The sequence below is a fragment of the Schistocerca nitens genome, chromosome 8, assembly GCF_023898315.1.
Source record: "Schistocerca nitens isolate TAMUIC-IGC-003100 chromosome 8, iqSchNite1.1, whole genome shotgun sequence".
NCBI lineage: Eukaryota > Metazoa > Arthropoda > Insecta > Orthoptera > Acrididae > Schistocerca > Schistocerca nitens.
In genome coordinates this window covers 216,770,575-216,791,150 of record NC_064621.1, presented here as the reverse complement: position 1 = coordinate 216,791,150, position 20,576 = coordinate 216,770,575, and the positions used below count along the sequence as shown (strand labels likewise).

The window sequence follows — 20,576 nt, the reverse complement described above, 5'->3', positions numbered from 1 at the left end:
TGTGTAACATTTTAGATCTACGGACGTGTATTATCATGGAGCAGAATCACTCACTCCAAAAAAGCTCAGGCCTTTCGTTCGTGACAGACTTGCGTAGGCTACAGAGTGTCTCACAGTACACTTCAGTGTTCGACGAATTTGACAAGTACACAATCTCGGATGTCAATAAAAATGGTCGGCGTCACCTTGTCTACTGAGGACACAGCTTTGAATTTTTTTAGGGGTGATGACACTACATTCACACCACTATATGTCTATTATATTATCCCAAAGCGGCACATGAAAATTTCAACTGGTTTATTGGTTATGATGTTTCATACCTTTTCATTTGAACACTCCTTACACATGTTTAATTATGTCACACGTGTTTCAATTTGAAATAGAAACTTATCGGATATGACGAAACTTCCACAGTCAAAGCACAAAACTGCTCATTGGTACAATGAGTACTGCAACATGGTTAGATGTATGATGGTAATGAGGTGGTGGCAGATGGATTGGAAGTACTCCAGTCAATGTTCACTGCGAAAAAGCAATACTATGACCGAAATTCTTTAACAGATATTGTTCAAGTAGACATGAACATAACCAAGGATCCCTTTCAGTTTGCGTAAGCCCTGGAACTCGACATAAGTGAATGTATTTATGTGCCGACTGAGCAATAACCAGTAAAACTGGGGAATAACGTATATGCTATACATTCAAAATGTTAATAGTATCCCACCAATAATACTATAAAATACACATACCTTGAACATACATGATGATTTCCAAGGTTAAAACATCATTTACCAGACAGACAGGAGAGTAGGACCATAGACAGATAAAATAAATAAATAAAAACCAAACAGAACATGAAGATATACATGCACATTTTCCATTTCTATCTCTGAAGCCATAAAATACAAACAATTGCTTCATCTTCTTTCAGAAAAACTTACCTATTTAAATTAGTCTTTTAATTTAGGATGATAAATGGAACTAAATAGTTTAAGGAACTGTGCACATCATAAAACTGTGAAGGATAAAATACTTTTTAACAGATTAACTATTTGATAAAACTATAGCAAACAAACAGATGCAAACCATTATGTATGAAAAGCGAAATTATAACAACTTCTTATAGTAAAACACGCCAAAAAAAAGTTCGAAATACCTCCCTCTTTTGTACTCACCTACACTGGACAAAAAGGAGTGTATATGCTTCAGCAATCAATGTAGGAGACGCAGGATGTTGCAACTGATTTTTGTATACTGGATGTCATGTTGTAATCTCAAATATCGATGTCCACTGTCTCCAAAAGGCTTCAATTCGTACCATTTCCTCTCATCACTGCTTTCAAATAATGTGAAGATGGGTTATCACAGACAATTCTCTTGTACGGGTTGATATGCTGTATGCCTTCCCCTCATAAAATGCTTGCAGTATGTAAAACATCATACAAAAAATGGACTGGGATGCAAACCATAACATCAGCATGGATTTTCTTCATAATGTTATTTCCTCCCATGCATCAAATGGTTGGGCAAAATTTTAGACTAATTCTTCTTTGTGATCATTCTATAACAGTGCAGGAGTATGGTAACATCTAAACTTCCCTGCTGCTCTGTGATGTACAGGTGGTCTTTCCTTTAACATTTCTGCATTTAAATGCAATAAATCCACTGCTGTAGAGCTCCTGAAAATTAAATCGTTTGAATATTTCACATTCTTCAAGCAGTCTTCTTCTACATCTTTACTATCTTGATTATTCACATTCTTCTTTTATGAGCAGCCATTCATCTTGTATTTTGGAAAACAATCCAAATATTTTTCTGCTTTTCAAGGAGGGTATCTTCTTTTATAAATTTTTCTCTACAGAAATGCCAATAAATGACTTCTTTCTCCATTAAATATCTTCTAGGATACTCCGATGTACAGATAATCACCTTCAATACATTCTGATGTTTTCCTTGACAAAATGAACCACACTATTTAAGAGCTACCACTCTTCATAATTCCAGCCTGTAATTATTTGTTACTGAAGTTCACATTGGCATGTCTTCCAAACTCATTCTTGAGGTGTGACTTACTTGTAAAACTAAATCTTGACATTTCAATTCCTCAGTCATACTTCTGTTGGTCTCCAATGAAAAACATATTGTCAAAGAATTTGAATGACCGCGATTAACGCGATTGCAGCAACAGTAACCCAGACATTACCTACGAATAACTCAGCTCCATTGTTTACTGAATGTGACTAATAGCTTTATAAATGCAAATTATAAGTTAAAGATGCCCACTGATGATTCTCTGTTTGCAACAACTTTGTAAACAAGGAACTGTATGTAAATATGAGGAATAAGGAAACAGTTTCTTTTCCAGAGCCATTAGAGACAAGAGATTAACTGTATATTACAGTTCATCAGCTAACAACTGAAAAGATGTTACATTGCAATAACTTCACTTTTTGTAGGTATCTTCATCACCAGCAGATGATGAATCTTCACAACTTACAACCACCTTCTTCAAACGACCACACGCACACACTAACGAAATGTCACTTTCTGAAGGCACTATTTATTACATTACAAGTCCAGCCAAGTAACCTTGGAACAAATTTCTTCAGTGTGAAGAACGAAGCAGTGATGACTAACTATGCTGACTGGCCCTCAGCTCTGTAACCACAAAAACTTCCTCTGGCGGTGCTAGGAGACTTGAATACTAACCTTCGTTGATGACGAGCTGCCATCCATCTTCCGCCTCTTGACATCTGAAACCAAAGAAAAATGCTGCAACAACAAACAGTAGGAGATAATTGTGTTAATATTCCAAGAAAACAGTTAAAACATAAATGAAAGATCTTTAAAAAAGATATTTTATATATAAATGAGTAAGGGCATACACACCTACAGCCAGTTACAATTGTCGCCTATTATGATAATATAAAAATAAATTAAAAGATTGTCTTTACCTCTATCAACAAGGTCTGGTGGTTCCTGGCTGCGGCGGTGTGTGGAACCTGAACTGGAGTTTGAAAGCGAGCTGAGATCACGGTCATCGTGCTGGCTGGAAGGAGGCGGCTGGTAGTAGTGTGTGCGTTCCACACGTTCCACTGCCGCAGCCGCCGTTGTGTAGTACCGCTGCTCTCTCTCCCTCTCACGGTCTCTGTCACGATCACGGTCACGCTCACTTCCGTATCGGGTGATGGATGCAGCCGTGCCATATTCGTCCTTGATGGAAGGACCCGCCGATTCGGAGTAGCGATCGCGATCCCTGTCACGATCTCTTTCCCTTTCGCGATCGCGACTTCTTTCGTGGTCTCGATCACGATCCTCTTGTTGCTGGCTCTGTTGCTGTTGCTGCTGCTGTTGCTGCTGAGGCTGTTGCTGCTGCAAATTGAGAAAAATCTGAATTTAACACCTGTTACGGAAAGAGTTACACAAAATAGGTTGTAAATTAGAATGATTTGATTACAATCAATAATTCTTGACTCACATGTTATTCAGCAATGAAAACACCTTGTAAAATAAAGATTTGCATACAATTTTTCCACACCTTCATTAAAAATAGTGACAGAAAACTTTTTCCAAAAATTCTTATTGGAACTATTTACCAGTTGAGGAAAACAAGCACCAATTTAAGACTTTATAAGATACACTTTCATACTGTGTTATACCAGCAAAATTATTCGACTGGGTTCCCAAAAACAACATATACACTTGTGGGTGATGGTGGGAGGAGGGAGGAAGAGGAAGAAGAGGAGGAGGAGGAGGAGGAGGAGGAAGGGGGAGGAATTATCATTACAATGTATTAGTACATTGGGGGGGGGGGGGGGAGCTGCTTAGTAAAAAGGGCTGAAAAAAGATGGGGAGATGGCCACAGAAGCTCCCTTTGTGGAACTGCCCTAGAACAAGGTGTCTCCAAGTAGCACCTTACATCTTACTGATATAAAAAAAAAAGATACCTCAACAGTTTATTTATGCAGGAAAGCCTACTGAACAGCTGCCTCTAGCAAGGTCAGGTTGTCGACAGTGCATTGAAATCTGCTGAATCCGCACTGGGAGCGACTTAGGAGCTGCCTGGTCTCCCACATCCAGGCCAGACAACAGTTAACCGTCCCCTCTAAGGTCTTGTCTCTACAGCTCATTAAGGCGATGCTTCAGTAGCTACTGGGACACCTGTAGCGGATTTGGTCGTGATCCGGCAAAGTATTTTAGGATTGCATTTTGTGTCATTTAATGTAATAAATATGTAAAACTTAATATTTTTTTAAGTTTTTCACTCTACATTTATACAGATGAACCTATCAAAGTGAGTAACCCATGTCAGCTGTCAGAAACACATTTGCAATTGACGACTTTGTAAAAATTCAATGCTTGGGAGGCAAGGGATCTACTCTAAAACATACAAAATTGGCATATGGTCTACGAAACCTAAACATTTGGTGACCTGTGATTCAGATGATTTTCAACCACTCACCAATGTAGTATGAGAATATAACAGTTATTTAGGTCTGAATATTAATGCCAAAAAGACACATTTTTGATTGTCACATGACAGCCTGACTCCTTTACAAATGCAAATCTGTGATTCAATGGCTCCTTAATACAAAGAGTAGATAAGTTTAAATACATTGGAACACCGTTATGTTAAGACTGGAGATCAGAGATGGAGAATGCCCGTAATGTCTATAAAACTTACGATAATTCTCAGCAGCTCAGATCCAGACCTAAACCTCAGAGTTTGATTTGTAAGGTGCTAAATTTGGTCCGCATTTCTTATATGATTCTGAAGGATGGATGCTAAATGTGACAACTGCAAGGAGGGTCAAGACTTTTGAAATGTGAATTTACCACAGAATGTTTAAAATACCATGGACAGCACGAGTAACTAACACTGAAGTACATCTTACCACTTTCCAAGACTAGCATTTATTATGTACTCGTACATTAATGGGGATTTTTGCCTTGTTGTGTGCAGTAGGTTACACACACTAATATTTGGAGATAACTGCCAATCATTAAACCACACATTTATTTTCTGCATATCCTTATTGATTTGTTCACAACTTTCGTGTGATACTACTTTCTTGTAGACTACAGCATCATCGGCAAACTGTCTAATGCCACTGGCAATACCATCAACCAGATTGTTTATATAAATTGTAAAAAGCGGTATCTAGAGCCTGTTGCATTTGTTGTTGTTGTCTTCAGTCCTGAGACTGGTTTGATGCAGCTCTCCATGTTACTCTATCCTGTGCAAGCTTCTTCATCTACCAGTACTTACTGCAACCTTCTGAATCTGCTTAGTGTATTCATCTCTTAGTCTCCCTCTACGATTTTTACCCTCCACGCTGCCCTCCAAAGCTAAATTTGTGATTCCTTGATGCCTCAAAACATGTCCTACCAACCGATCCCTTCTTCTAGTCAAGTTGTGCCACAAACTTCTCTTCTCCCCAATCCTATTCAATACCTCCTCATTAGTTACGTGATCTACCCACCTTAACTTCAGCATTCTTCTGTAGCACCACATTTTGAAAGCTTCTATTCTCTTCTTGTCCAAACTACACTCCATACAAATACTTTCAGAAACGACTTCCTGACACTTAAATCTATACTCGATGTTAACAAATTTTTCTTCTTCAGAAACGATTTCCTTGCCATTACCAGTCTACATTTTATATCCTCTCTACTTCGACCATCATCAGTTATTTTACTCCCTAAATAGAAAAACTCCTTTACTACTTTAAGTGTCTCATTTCCTAATCTAATTCCCTCAGCATCACCCGATTTAATTTGACTACATTCCATTATCCTTGTTTTGCTTTTGTTGATGTTCATCTTATATCCTCCTTTCAAGCCACTGTCCATTCCGTTCAAAAGCTCTTCCAAGTCCTTTGCTGTCTCTGACAGAATTACAATGTCATCGGCGAACCTCAAAGTTTTTACTTCTTCTCCATGAATTTTAATACCTACTCCGAATTTTTCTTTTGTTTCCTTTACTGCTTGCTCAATATACAGATTGAATAACATCGAGGAGAGGCTACAACCCTGTCTCACTCCCTTCCCAGCCACTGCTTCCCTTTCATGCCCCTCGAATCTTATAACTGCCATCTGGTTTCTATACAAATTGTAAATAGCCTTTCGCTCCCTGTATTTTACCCCTGCCACCTTCAGAATTTGAAATAGAGTATTCCAGTTAACATTGTCAAAAGCTTTCTCTAAGTCTACAAATCCTAGAAACGTAGGTTTGCCTTTTCTTAATCTTTCTTCTAAGATAACTCGTAAGGTTAGTATTGCCTCACGTGTTCCAACATTTATACGGAATCCAAACTGATCTTCCCCGAGGTCCACTTCTACCAGTTTTTCCATTCGTCTGTAAAGAATACGCGTTAGTATTTTGCAGCTGTGACTTATTAAACTGATAGTTCGGTAATTTTCACATCTGTCAACACCTGCTTTCTTTGGGATTGGAATTATTATATTCTTCTTGAAGTCTGAGGGTATTTCGCCTGTCTCATACATCTTGCTCACCAGATGGTAGAGTTTTGTCATGACTGGCTCTCCCAAGGCCATCAGTAGTTCTAATGGAATGTTGTCTACTCCCGGGGCCTTGTTTCAACTCAGGTCTTTCAGTGCTCTGTCAAACTCTTCACGCAGTACCGTATCTCCCATTTCGTCTTCATCTACATCCTCTTCTATTTCCATAATATTGTCCTGAAGTACATTGCCTGTTGCATATCATGCACAAAGAGGGCCAGTTGTCTCGCATGACCGCTGTTTCGTACAACTGTACTGGTTTCAGCAGACGAGCTTCTCAGAGTCTAGAAAGGTCATTATGCCTGAACACAAAATATGTTTGATGATTCTACAACAAATTGATGTCAGTGAAATTGGCCGGTAATTATGTGCATCCAATTTTCTTCCCTTTTTATAGATTGCAATGTTGGTGCTGACGGGCCTAGGCAAGGTGTAAAGCTTTGTGTTGTGCAGTCACCAAGGGTACACGGGTGTGCCTTCGGCTCCGGAAGCCCATATCGATGATGTTTCGTTAAATGGTTTGCACACTGACACTTATTGATGGCTCAGCACTGAAATCTGCACCAATTTGCAGGAGCGTTGCACTTCAGTCACATCGAACGACTCTCTTCAGATGTTGTTGGTTACGGGTTTGCAAGATCTTTTTACAGCTGCAGCAATTTTACAGATTTGATGTTTTACCTGATTCGTGATATTCACAGTACACTCGTGAAATGGTCATATGGGAAAATCCCCACTTCATGACTATTTCAAAGATGCTGTGTCCCATTGCTCGTGCAACAACTAGAACATGACATTCAGACTCACTTAAATCTTGACAACCTGCCATTGTAGCATCAGTAATAAATCTAACAACTGTGGCAGACACTTGTTGTCTTACAAAGGTGTTGCTGACTGCAGTGCCATATTCTGTCTGTTTACATATCTTTGTATTTGAATAAGAATGCCTATACCAGTTTCTTTGGTGTTTCAGTGTAGTATTAAGAAACTGCAACTCGTGAGAAAGGAATAAGAACAGAGAACAATTTTTTTAGAGCAAAGGGCAGTCACATAAACAAACACAGTTAAACATTGAAGGTTTTCAAACTTTGTCAGTTGATCACATCACCCCCCCCCCCCAAATCAACATAAAGCTTCATTGCCTCTTCCAGTGAAAGCAAGAAGAGGGACTGGAAACTAGAGAATAGGTGTACAGTGCCAAACAACACGAACCCTCATTCTACGCAGGCCACTATACTGTGTGTGTGTGTTTTTTGCGAACGTATACTTGCATGCGCACATGGATTCTGGAAAAAATGGAAGTGCCAAGTCTAAACACTAACATTAAACTTCTTGTTTATAGCCTTACCTACTACTTCACAACTTAATTGTACAATGAGTGGGTGATCTTACTTATTTCACTGTATAAGGATTTTCCATTATCATTTAATAACACAACTACTATGTTTCTGTGTCACACTTACTCGATAAAGTCTTTCTTCACGCGGTATTTTCTCCTCCTTTTTTTCCTTGGAGCGCCTCTCCCTTTCAGATTCCTCCCTTCGCTCATCTTTCTTTGTTGTCTTTTCCTTTGGTTCATAATCCTTGTCTTTAATTTTATCCTTCTCTTTCGAAATTCTGCAAAATAAATTTTTAAGTGTACAAGCAATACACCTACTGATTTATACACAACACCATGTGAAAGTTGTCTTGCACATTTCTAGTAAAAGAGAACAATAACTAAAAACCTTGACAAGAGTGAATAACAAACATAATGCAGAGTAACGTACATATTCTGCCTCCCTCTCTGACAAGTAATAGATAGTTTAGGAAAAGTCAATCTAAGAAACCAGCATAATTACTTTACTAATTGTAAGAGAGAGTAAAATGATACCTTACAGTTCAAGATATTAAAATGACAAACAGACAGCAATAAAACATTTTAACAGGTATGAGGATTTAATTTATTTCCACACTTCATGTGTAGAAAGTGTCTTTCTAAACAGATATCAGATATAGCAAGAGCACACCTAGGATCTGAGTTAGAGGGGAGGGCAGCTCATTTTAGTTATCAATCAACTGTGAAATTTTTAAATTTCATGACAAATAGTTCTGGGTGCACTTGCTGCTAGTCAGTATCCATTGTATTTTCTCCCTTTCTTCAAACCTGATACTGAATTGATCCATCTGGTAGTGTTATGTCACAAAATTGTTGAGACTAGTATTCATACTCCTGCCACTGACACAGTCACATGTAATGTCTAGTGTGCGCAAGCGCGTGCACGCATTTGTGTGTGGTGAGCAAGTGCATGGCCAACTAGGCCATGTTGATAAGATGAGCTCCATGGTGCCTCATAGATGAAGTTCTTTTTTTAAGAGTAACTTACTGTTAATTTGGAAAGCTTATCATTAAAGTAATAGGTCTTGTTAATTACACAAGGATAGGCTGAAAAGTAATGCACACATGCTTGTAGAACGCGTACAAAATGACACTGAGAAACACGCCAGGTGGCATGTGGAACAAAACTTCTCTCTCTATATGCAAGCGCAGTTTGAATGCACTGTGTACACTAAGTGTATTTTGAATAGCAGAAGTAGAGAGATGTGCTCTAGTGTTATGTCAGTGTACTGTTATCACATTTTTAATTGCTAAAAAAATGGCTCCTACTGAGATTTATCATCATTTAAAGGCTGTTTATGGTGACTACCGCAAATTGATGGATAGTAAAATTTTGTAGCTGATAGCCTTGAAAAGTCATATTTGTTGATGAACACGCAGAGGACCTCCAAACACAGCCACAGATGATAAACTTCACAAACTTGTCGATGATTTGATTCAAAATGTCTGGCGAATAATATTGGAATATGCAAGGATTGTAATGGCTTCATTACTGATCAACTGTGCTGAGTCCACACCCTCCTCACCCCCCCCCCCCCCCCCCACAATCTTGTGCCTTGCGATTTTTATATTTTCCTCTACTCAAGGGAGACCTTAAGGCTAATAATTACACCTCCGACAAAGAGGTGAAGGCAGCTGACAAGTCCTGGATTGAAGAAAAGTTGGAAGAAATTTTCAGTGACGGAATTGGAAAAAACCACCTGATTTCTCGGGATCTATGCACCCAAATTGCATGAAAATGTAATCACATGTCATATCTAGGATAATATATTTGACCAATGAATACCCGTTTATCATCTGCATTTCTTCTTGGTGTGGCAACTTTAATGGCCAGTAGCGTAGTTTCATTAGCAGATGTTATTTGCAGCTGTGCGACTGTTTTGCAATGTTTGAGTTTTCTGGCTACTGAGAAGCATTTTTTGCTTCTTGTTCTTGTGTTCTTGGTAAGATGATGTATATTAATCAATTTGTTTATTCTACTCTGCCAGGATGGTTTCTCATTCAGGATGTGTGTTGCTATTTCTCCCAAGTATTTAAATTTTTCAACAATCTTTATGTTGTGTTCTCCAATTCTAATTCTGTTTGCCAGTGGTGGTCCTGTTAGCACTATTTCAGTTTCAAAATATATTTTCAGGACAATACTCTGGCTACTTCCTGTAATGATTGTATTTGTTGTTTAGTTTCTTAAACGTTGTTGGCAAGAAGAGCAAGATCATCAGAAAATCCTAAATTGTTCAACTTGATGTCATCTTTTTGTGTTCCAACCTTAATGTTCTTTGGATTGTCCTTGTACCATTCCCATTATGTACTCAAGAGCACAATTAAAAAGAAGTGGTGAAAGGCCATCTCCCTGCCTTAAACCAGTTTTTAACACAAATGATTCAGAAAATTCTTCTCTGAACTTAATTTTCGAACTTGTATTTGTTAAGGTAAGTTCTATCAGTGTAATTAATTTTGGGGAGTCTGAAATGTCTCAAAATTTTTAACAGTGAGGGTTTATGGACTTAAATCATATGCTTCCTTAAAATCTATGAATGTAACAGAGAGAGGATTGTTTTGTTTGCTGTAATAAGTCATGATTAATTTCAGAGAAATTATTGTTTGGCACAGCTTCTTCAAGGTCTGAAGTCTCCTTGGTATTCCCCCACTTCTTAATCCAGTTATTCTTTGATCGGATTGTGTAAAATCTTGGAAAAATTCTTGTAGGAATAGTATAAGAGTGAGATTTCTCTATAGTTGTCTGGATCACTTTTGTCTTCTTTCTTATGAAGTGGGTTAATTGTAGCTGTGGTACATTTCTCTGGAGATTTTTTCTGTTGCCCCAATTCTTTGTAAAAAATATGCAAAGACGCCTGAGTTGTTTTACCAACAAATGGCTAAATTGATTTTCACCACATGCTTTGTAGTTTCTCATTTTTTTAAGTGCAATTTCTATTTCTTGTATTGTAAGTGGGTTTATATTTTCTGGGTTGGCTTCTACAGGGGTGCTTGGGTTTAAACGCTTTTCAGGTTCCTCACAGTTCAAGAACTTGTTGAATGCTTCTGCGATGATTTCTGCATTTTCCTTGTTGTTAAAGGCTATTCTTCCATCTTTATTTCTCAGCAATATTGTGGGAGGGTTGTAATTAAGTAATTGTTTATCAAAGGCTTTGAAGTAGTCTCTGTAATTGGTTTTGCAGTAGTTTTCTTCAATGGAAATCAGATCCTTTTGATATTGCAGCTTTGTTTTCCTGATAATGTGAGAGAATTTTTTCTGATGTTTTTGAGGTTGGTTTCATTTTCTTCTGTTTTGTGAATTTGAAATTTTTGCCCAAGCTTTATGTCTTTCACATTCTGTAGTCCACCGTGCATGTTTTTTACGTTGATTTACTGGGGCTGATTCTTCTACAGCATGTTTTTAAATTGGTATTATTTCCTCAAAATTAGCTGTTAATATAGTATTTTGTGTGTTTTTCTGATATTTACCATTTTTTATTAGTTTATGTGGGTCATACTTTCTTTTATCCTCATTTGTTCTCTGTCTTTTTTCCTTAATGGGGTGAATTAGATTTTGGTTTTCACCAAATAATGATCTGAATCTGTTTCTGTTCCTCTCAGTACTTTTAAGTTTTGAATTACTTTATGAAAGAATTTGTCTATGCAGACATGGTCCAGCTGCCACTCTCCTCTCATCCAATCAGCATGTTCCCATGTCAAGTCTGCTTGGTTTTCTTTTAAAACATGTAAATTTAGAGATGAGACCATGTGTCCTGCGAATTTCAATGAGTCTTTGTCCATTTCTATTAGTTTGTTTATGTGGAGCCCATTTTTAATTATATCACTGTACTTCTTTTCCTTTGCCAGCTTGACATTAAAATCCCCTGTTAAGATCTTTACTTTGTTTTTACTGACTTGATTTAGTGTCTGATCCAAAAGATCCCAGAATTTTTCTACTTCCACCATAGTTCTTGTTAGAACATTTTTTTTCTCATAGGTAGAGGCTTGTGCATTTATGATAGTATAGATCTTGTTTTTTGAGTTTCAGATTTAAAGTTGCGATTCTTGGAGAAATAGCTTTAAAATCAGTAACTGAATCTACCACTTTCAAATTTACTACAAATCATGTTCTGAATTGTGGGAACTGTTTCGTAACTCTTTGTCCTGGTTTTCTATTGTAAATTCTATAACGTTGAGATTCAAATGGATCTTCTATTGTCTTTCACATTTCTTGGAATCCTGCTATTATGATTGTCTGCCTGTCTGTCCAATTCATTTGTTATGTTTCTGAGCTTTCCAGTTTTCAGTAAAGAGTTTATGTTACATGTTGCAATGTAGTTAATGTGTTCACATTTTATTTTGGCACTAGGCACTTGATGAGAGTTCGCTGATTTCAAGTGCACCAATTCATTTGAGTCTTCTAGTTGGCTACCCACCAAATCCGATGTAGCATTCTCCTTCCCTACTGGGTTGGACAGTGGAAATTTTTCTCTAAAAGAGCTTCTCATGGTTGACTGTCAGATGCTATCAACCTCGAGTGGAGCAAGCTCCATGTTACAACTATGGTTGTTAGCCACAGAGGAAATTAATTAGCTGCCACTAACATGTGGAACAGACACTGTTCAGACAGTAGTTTGACAGTTCCACTCTTACGGTGTTATATGTAAACATATAGCGTTGTTAAGAGTGGAACTGTCGAACCATGGTCACACCATAATTAACATTTTATTTTTAACATATTTACAACATTTACCAGCTTATTAAAACAGTGACAGTTCACCAATGACATAATATGGACACTACATCAATCTAGATGTACTTGACAATGGCGATAAAGGCTGAATCAGTCTGTTGTGAATAAAGATTAATTATTATAAGCAACTGTTTGGTGCATCGATTGTAATAATCATGTCATTAACAGGCATATATTATGCTGCTGGCCCTAATGGGGGTGGGGGTGGGGGCTGGGGGGAGGGGGGAAGTGGGATTTACATAAAATGAACCGACAGAAAACTCGAGAAGTGTATTTGCAATAGAGAAAGCCTGGAAAGTCACATTTGGTACCTCTACAGGGAGGAGATGGCCGACGACATACAGGAGTTTGACAAGTTACGTAATAAGAGAGGCAGACTGCCGTGCACTATGCCATTTTTACTGTGGTGTTGTGACAAGCAAACTGTCTCAATATTTGCTAAATTTAAACATCATCCTGACTCTGTGGCTGCTGTTAGAATTAAATGACAGGTAAGAGCAGCCATAGGGAGAGAGAGGGTAAATTATACATGACAGGAAATGCACATGGTGTCCATGAAATTACTGTCACTGTATCTGAAGATCTTTTCGAAACTCTCAGCTTTACCCTGGGATTGGGTAGGTAGTGCAACCTGGGCGCTATGCTGACTGGTCAAAACAACAAGCCAAGGTCCACCAAATGTCAAAGTATACTCATGCCGAGGATCAATTACAAGAAGGCAATGCATTGCGTCGATGCAGCATGTTCACTCTCATGGATAGAATCCTGGAAAACACAACCATTTCAGAATTTGAGAAATACTGACAGCTCAAATCTGTGATGGCATAGAACAGGCAATTCTGAAGCTTCCAAGTGATGTTGCAAAAGAGATTAGGAGGGACATCTGTCAGATTTTAACACATGTCCCACCAAGGAAGTTTAACATCAGCTAAGCAGAAAGGAAGGCTTTGCGATACTTGAAAATGGAAAAAGATGTCATTTAACCTGCTGACAAGGGGAATGCCAGCATCCTCCTCACATGACCTGAATACAACAGCAAGATGAAGGTGCTGCTCACCGATCCTGCTTATCGCAAGTTAAGAGAGTATCTGACTGCCAAGATCCAGAGAACACCATTAGGTTTTCTCAAGAAAAGTTCTATTCCTTTCTAAAGTCGTTAAGAGCCTGCCAACAGGCTGCAGTTCCCCCAAGACTGTAAGGCCTACCAAAGATACATAAGGATGAATCTCCTCTTTGTCCAACAGTGAGTAACATTGGGGTTCCTACATATTTTCTGACCAAACACCTTACTATGCTGTTGGGACCTTTCATAGGCAAGTGTGACCACCATATCCAGAATCCAGAGAACTTCACTGGATGCCTGATGGCACTTCAGCTACAACTGTCAGATCTTTTGGTTAGCTTTGACCTTGTATCGTTATTTATGAAAGTATCTCTGCAGGCCTCGTTAGAGCTTATCAGCAGCCAATTTGAGAAAGACATTGTGGCATTGTTTAAACCTGTGCTTACCTCAACTTATTTCCTATTCAACGACAGGTGTTTTGAACAAGTGGACGGTGTCACCACGAGAAGCCCTCTGTCTCCAATGGTGGCCAACTATTTCATGGAAGATTTAGAGGAGAAAGCACTACAGTCAGCAAGAATCAAACCTTCCTGCTTCTGGCAGTACGTAGACGATACATCTGTGGTGTGACCCCACCGAATGGAGACATTACCTGTGTTTCTCTGTCATCTGAATTCTCTTCATCCGAATATACAATTCACAATGGAAGTGGAAAAAGGTGGCATGTTAACATTCCTGGATATCGTGGTTAGAAGAAAGGCCAACAGTACACTGAAACATAGTATCTATTCCAAACTAACTTACACAGAGCTATATTTGCAGGCCACAAGTTGTCATCACCCTGCACAACATGGTAGTGTGTTACACTCTTAATGCACAGAGCACTTTCAGTGTCAGATGCCGACAGTCTACCTGATGAGTTACAACACCAAAGAATTGTAATCCAACAAAACTGCTATTCTGATAGACAGATACACCATGCACTCTGTTCTAAGCAAATTCAAGGCAGGGATGTAAATGAGGATGTGGAGGCACCCATTGCAATGGTGTTCTTGCCCTGTTTTGAGGGCATGTCTTCAAGAATAGAAATAATCCTCAAAAGGCAAGCCATCAGAAAAGTTGAGGAATTTATTGCGCTCAAAGACAAACCTGACCTTAGGAATAGTGGTGTGTATAAGATCCCATGCCAACGTGGAGAATCTTATATTGCGCAGACATGCCGAACCATGCAAGAACATTGCATCGAACACCATCATCATACACGTTTGGGGCAACCTGATACATCAGCAGTAGTGGAGCATTGCATGGACATGGGGCATCTCATGTTTTACAAAAAGACTGAAATATTTTCCCCAGTGTCATCTTTCTGGGACTTTGTTGTTTAGGAGACCATACATATCTGTAAGGCAGAGTCTTATCAACAGGGATGCAGGTTTTCAATTAACACCACCTGGAATCCAGCATTGGCTGCCATTAAATCAAAACAGGAAAAACAAGAACTTCGACGCAACACACTGCTGAGACTTAATTCAGCTTCTAACCACAGGAGCGTTCGGCAACACAGTCACCATACACAGCGCATACACGGAAGGCCTTTCTGTGGCTCCCAGTGGGGGGCACTAGGAGTGCTGCTTTCCTTCAACTGTGAGCGTATTCCAATGCACGCATATTGCCAGCTCCTGGCCTGATAAATTTCAACATCTAGCAGCTACATCAATGAAATATTTTGGGATATATACAGTAGGATCCAGTGTCAAACCCGAGAAGTGTATTTGTAATACAGTCAGTGCCTGTGAATTTTGTACAAAGAATATAACCTACTGAGAATAGATTACAGGAACTTACAAGGCAGGTGGCAGAGATGACTAATTACACAGATGTTAAATGTACTGAAAGGACTTCAAGTAAATTAGTGGGTATAGAGAGAATAGGACCCATACTACTGAACTGAAGGTGAAATTTGAGAAATCTGAAAACTACGGAGACTTAAAAGGATCTACTATGCCCTCACCCAGAATGATAGGGAATGCCAATAAGTGATGGGAGGAATTTTGACTAGAAGTTTCCATGTTTCTAGCATAAAGGGAAAATAGTGTCCTATTGTCCTTTTATGAACATTGGAAGACGTTTTTCCACTAACGAATCATAAAAAGAAAAGAAAATTTGTAAAAGAATAGTTAAAGGCTGGAGCTGGAGAATGAGGAGACCTTAATGCAAAGGAGTTCCAGAATTGGAAAAATTTTGAGAAGGAATTTAAGAAGAAATATTGGTGTGAAGGAGTACGGCAGAAACTAATCCTAGATGGTTGGTTGGTTTAAAGATTAAAGGGACCAAACTACAAAGGTCATCGGTCCCTTGTTTCGTAAAAACACAGAGCACAGTGAAACCATCCACCAGTCAGGCGAAGCACTAAAATAAAAATTCCGGGGGAAGAAAAGCCCCATGGTCAATGGTAAGACAACACGGAAAATGGAGCACAGCAACAAAAACAACATAGAGAACAAAGGCAGAAGGAATTAAAACTGCACAGCAGAGGACTGTGGCTGGCTGATCACGAAAATAATAGGATGAGACAGCCACTCTGCAACACGTTAAAACCTCCAGCCTAAAAGATTAGGGTGGAGTCGAATTACAACATAAAACAAAGTAAAAGATACAGCACAAAAGAGGGTGATGTAATAAAATTAGAGGGATCTATAAAAGCCACTTGCTCGAATAAAACTTAAAACACGATCTGCCATAGAGACATCGTCACCTAAAAGAGACGATAAATCACCCAGGAGATTAAAAGTTCGCCTGAGGGCGGTTAAAAAGAGGACATTCCAACAATATATGGGCCACCGTCATGGTTTCATCACAGCGACAATGAGGGGGGTCCTCTCGACGCAGCAGATGACCATGCGTCAGCCAGGAGTGACCAATGCGGAGCCTACAGAGAATAACAGAATCCCTGCGAGAGGCCCGCATGGAGGAACCCCACACGGTCGTGGTCTCCTTTACACGCTGCAGCTTGTTGGGTACAGACAGAGTGCGCCATTCGTCTGCCCACATCCCAAAGACCCGACGGCGTAACACCGATCGGAGATCAGTTGCCGGGAGGCCGATCTCCAACGGCAGTTTGCGGGTGGCTTCTTTAGCTAACTTGTCAGCGTGTTCGTTTCCCGCTATCCCAACGTGTCCCGGGGTCCATATGAACACCACTGAACGTCCACGCTGTTCAAGAGCATGAACGGACTCCTGGATGGCAACAACAATGGGATGGCGTGGGTAGCACTGGTCAAGAGCCTGTAGACTACTGAGAGAGTCACTGCAAATGACAAAAGACTCGCCAGTGCTGGTACGAATACGCTCAAGGGCACGAAAAATGGCTGTTAGCTCTGCGGTGTAAACACTGCAGCCGTCCGGCAAGGAGCGCTGGTCTACATAGTCCGCATGAGCATAAGCGTACCCCACACGGCCATCAACCATCAAGCCATCTGTATAGATAGCCTCCGAGTCGCGGGATGGGTCGAGGAAAGCAAGAAATTGGCGGCGCAAGACTGCAGGAGGAACTGAATCCTTTTGCCATTGAGAGACGTCCAGCCGAAGCTGCGGCCGATGAATACGCCAAGGTGGTGTATGTGGGTGGACCTGAAAAGCAGATGGAAGAGGCAAAGACTCGAGGTCACGAAGGAGTGACCGAACACGGATCCCAATGGTATGGCCTGATCGAGGCCGCCGGTGTGGGGTATGGACTGCCGTATTAGCGAAAAGGAGACAGTAGTTAGGGTGACGAGGCGAACAACGAACGTGGGCAGCATAGTTGGCTAAGAGTTGTAGACGCCGAATGTGGAGCGGAGGAACCCCAGCCTCAGCAAGTAGGCTATTAACAGGACTGTTGCGGAATGCTCCTGTTGCCTGTCGAACCCCACAATGGTGAACGGGGTCCAAGCAGTTGCAACGCTGAGGGCGGCACTGAGCCATACGCCACACTCCTATAATCCAGTCGGGACAGCACAAGGGCTTTGTAGAGCTGCAGCAGCGTGTTACGATCTGCACCCCAAGTTGTGTTGCTGAGGCAGCGGAGGGCATTCAGATGCTGCCAGCACTGATGCTTGAGCTGACGAATATGTGGAAGCCAAGTAAGCCGGGCATCGAACAGCAATCCCAGAAAACGGTAAGTGTCAACAACCCTGAGCATGGCATCCTGAAGATAAAGCTCAGGGTGGGGATGGACAGTTCGACGCCGACAAAAGTGCATAACACAAGTCTTTGCAGGAGAAAATTGAAACCCATGGGATAGGGCCCACGCCTGCACCTTGCGTATGGCTCCCTGCAACCTACGTTCTGCAACACTAATGGTGGAGGAGCTGAAAAAGATGCAGAAATCGTCAGCATATAACGTGGGTGAGACAGACGACCCTACTGCTGCTGCAAGGCCATTAATGGCCACAAGGAAAAGGGGCACGCCAATACAGAGCCCTGTGGAATGCCGTTCTCCTGGATATGAAGTGAACTATGGGATGTGCCAATTTAAACGCGGAATGTCCAAACATAAAAAATTCTGAATAAAAATGGGGAGAGAGCCCCGGAGACCCCACCCGTGCAATGTGGCGAGAATATGGTGCCGCCATGTCGTGTCATATGCTCTGGAGAGGCCGAAAAAGACGGAGACGAGGTGTTGGCGCCTGGAAAAAGCAGTGCGGATTGCAGACTCAAGGAAGACCAAAGTATCGGCGGTGGAACGGCCCTGACGGAAGCCGCTCTGGCACTGAGCCAGAAGACCCCGAGACTCGAGCAGCCAACACAGCCGTCGACTCACCATACGTTCCAGTAGCTTGCACAGAGTATTTGTCAAGCTGATGGTCCGATAGCTATCCACATTAAGCGGGTCCTTACCAGGCATCAGCACCGGAATGATGGTACTTTCTCGCCACTGCGATGGAAAGACACCATCGCCCCATATGCGGTTGAAGATGGCAAGAACACATCGCTGACAGTCCGGGGACAGGTGTTTGAGCATCTGATTGTGGACGCCATCTGGCCCAGAGGCTGTATCGGGGCACTGTGCCAGGGCGCTTTGGAGTTCCCACAAACTAAATGGGGCGTTATACGCCTCAGGGCGGCGAGAAGCAAAAGAAAGCCGTTTGCCTTCCTCCCGGCGTTTGAGCGCGCGAAACGCAGGTGGGTAATTCCCCGACGCAGAGGCCCGAACATAGTGCTGTGCGAAATGCTCGGCGATTGCATCGGCATCGGTGGATACCGCCCCGTTGATGGTAAGCCCTGGGACACCTGTAGAGTACTGCAATCCAAAGATGCGCCGAATCTTCATCCACACCTGTAAGGGCGAAGTACGGGAACCAATGTTGGAAACGTACCTCTCCCAGCACTCCTGTTTCCGCCGTTTGATAAGCCTCCGGACCTGAGCACGGAGACGTTTGAATAAAATTAGGTTCTCCAGAGACGGGTGCCGCTTATGTCGCTGAAGAGCCCGTCGACGTTCTTTAATGGCTGCAGCGACCTCTGGAGACCACCAAGGCACTGACTTTCACCGGGGGCACCCTAACGAACGAGGAATGGTACGTTCCGCAGCGGAAACAATCGCTGCAGTCAGTGTCTCAACCGCCACATCGATGGTACCGTGGGGGAGAGATTCAACAGTGGCAGCAGAGGAGAACGTGTCCCAGTTTGCCTTGCTAAATGCCCATCTAGGCAAGCGTTCAAGGGAGCGACGCTGTGGGAGTGAAAGGAAGATGGGGAAATGGTCACTACCACACAAGTCCTTGTGGACTCTCCAGTGGACCGATGGTACAAGCCCTGGGCTGCACAACGACAGATCTATGGCCGAGAACGTGCCATGCGCCACACTGAAATGTGTGGAGGCGCCAGTGTTTAAGCGGCAGAGGTCGAGTTGGGAGATGAGATTCTCGACCTCTCTGCCTCGACCAGTAACCTTCGTTCCACCCCACAGGGGATTGTGGGCGTTAAAATCCCCCAGGAGAAGAAAAGGCGGGGGGAGTTGGGCGACAAGTGCAGCCAATTCGGTCAGGGAGACTGTACCACCTGGAGGGAGATAGACACTGCAGACGGTTATGTCCTGGGTAGTCCTTACGCGGACAGCTACAGCTTCCAATGATGTTTGAAGGGGCACAGGAGCACTATATACAGAGGTAAGGACATACACGCAGGCTCCAACTGACACACTATTGTAAGTGCTACGGTTGCAGTAATACCCCCTGTATCCACGAAGGACAGGGGTCCGCATTGCCGGGAACCAGGTTTCCTGGAGGGCAATGCAGAAAGCAGGTGTCATGCTTAGAAGCTGTCGCAGCTCAGGGAGATGGCTAAAATAACCGCCACAATTCCACTGGAGGATTGTACAAAGCGTGTCCTGTAGGGGCATTAAGGTACTGAAAAAGCAAATTACTTCACAGAGTCACATGCTGCCACCGACTGAGTGACTGACGACGCAACTGCCATCGTTTCTGAGACGGCGAGATCGAGGTCATCAGGGGACGCAAAGAGCTCGACCTCATCCTCAGAGGCTGAGCTGACAGGAAGCGTTGGCGCGGGAACCACTGGGTCCTTAGGCTTCTTAGAGAGCTTCCTCTTCTCTCTCGTCTTTGGAAGGAGGGTTCGCATGCTGGGAGGGCTTTCCTGATGCATTGTCAGGAACAGAGGAAGAGCGTGAAGCCCTTCGACCAGCAGCTGTTGGCTTCCTCGGCCACTGGCTAGCGTCTTGCGAGACACTGGTAAAATCCTCGGAAGGGACTCCCCCAAGGGACCCCTTCCGAACGAGTGAGGCCTGAGAAGGCTGTTGCCTCTCCGGCTGGGCAGCCGGAGGAGGCTGTTGCTTCTCCAGCTGAGGAGCCGGAAGAGGCTCTTGCCTCTCCGGCTGAACAGCC

General features: G+C 41.9%; 1 protein-coding gene across 2 annotated transcripts in view; it reads right to left on the bottom strand.

The window, feature by feature from the left end:
- The window catches only part of LOC126198525 (THO complex subunit 2), a 304,001-nt gene that overhangs the window by 79,159 nt on the left and 204,266 nt on the right, over positions 1-20,576 (bottom strand). For both annotated transcript variants that reach the window (XM_049934917.1, XM_049934916.1), the window contains exons 25-27: positions 7,986-8,139; positions 2,955-3,372; positions 2,710-2,753 (exon numbers count right to left, since the gene is read on the bottom strand). In XM_049934917.1, coding sequence (XP_049790874.1) covers positions 2,710-2,753; positions 2,955-3,372; positions 7,986-8,139 — 616 coding nt within the window. The remainder of the gene's footprint in view (positions 1-2,709; positions 2,754-2,954; positions 3,373-7,985; positions 8,140-20,576) is intronic.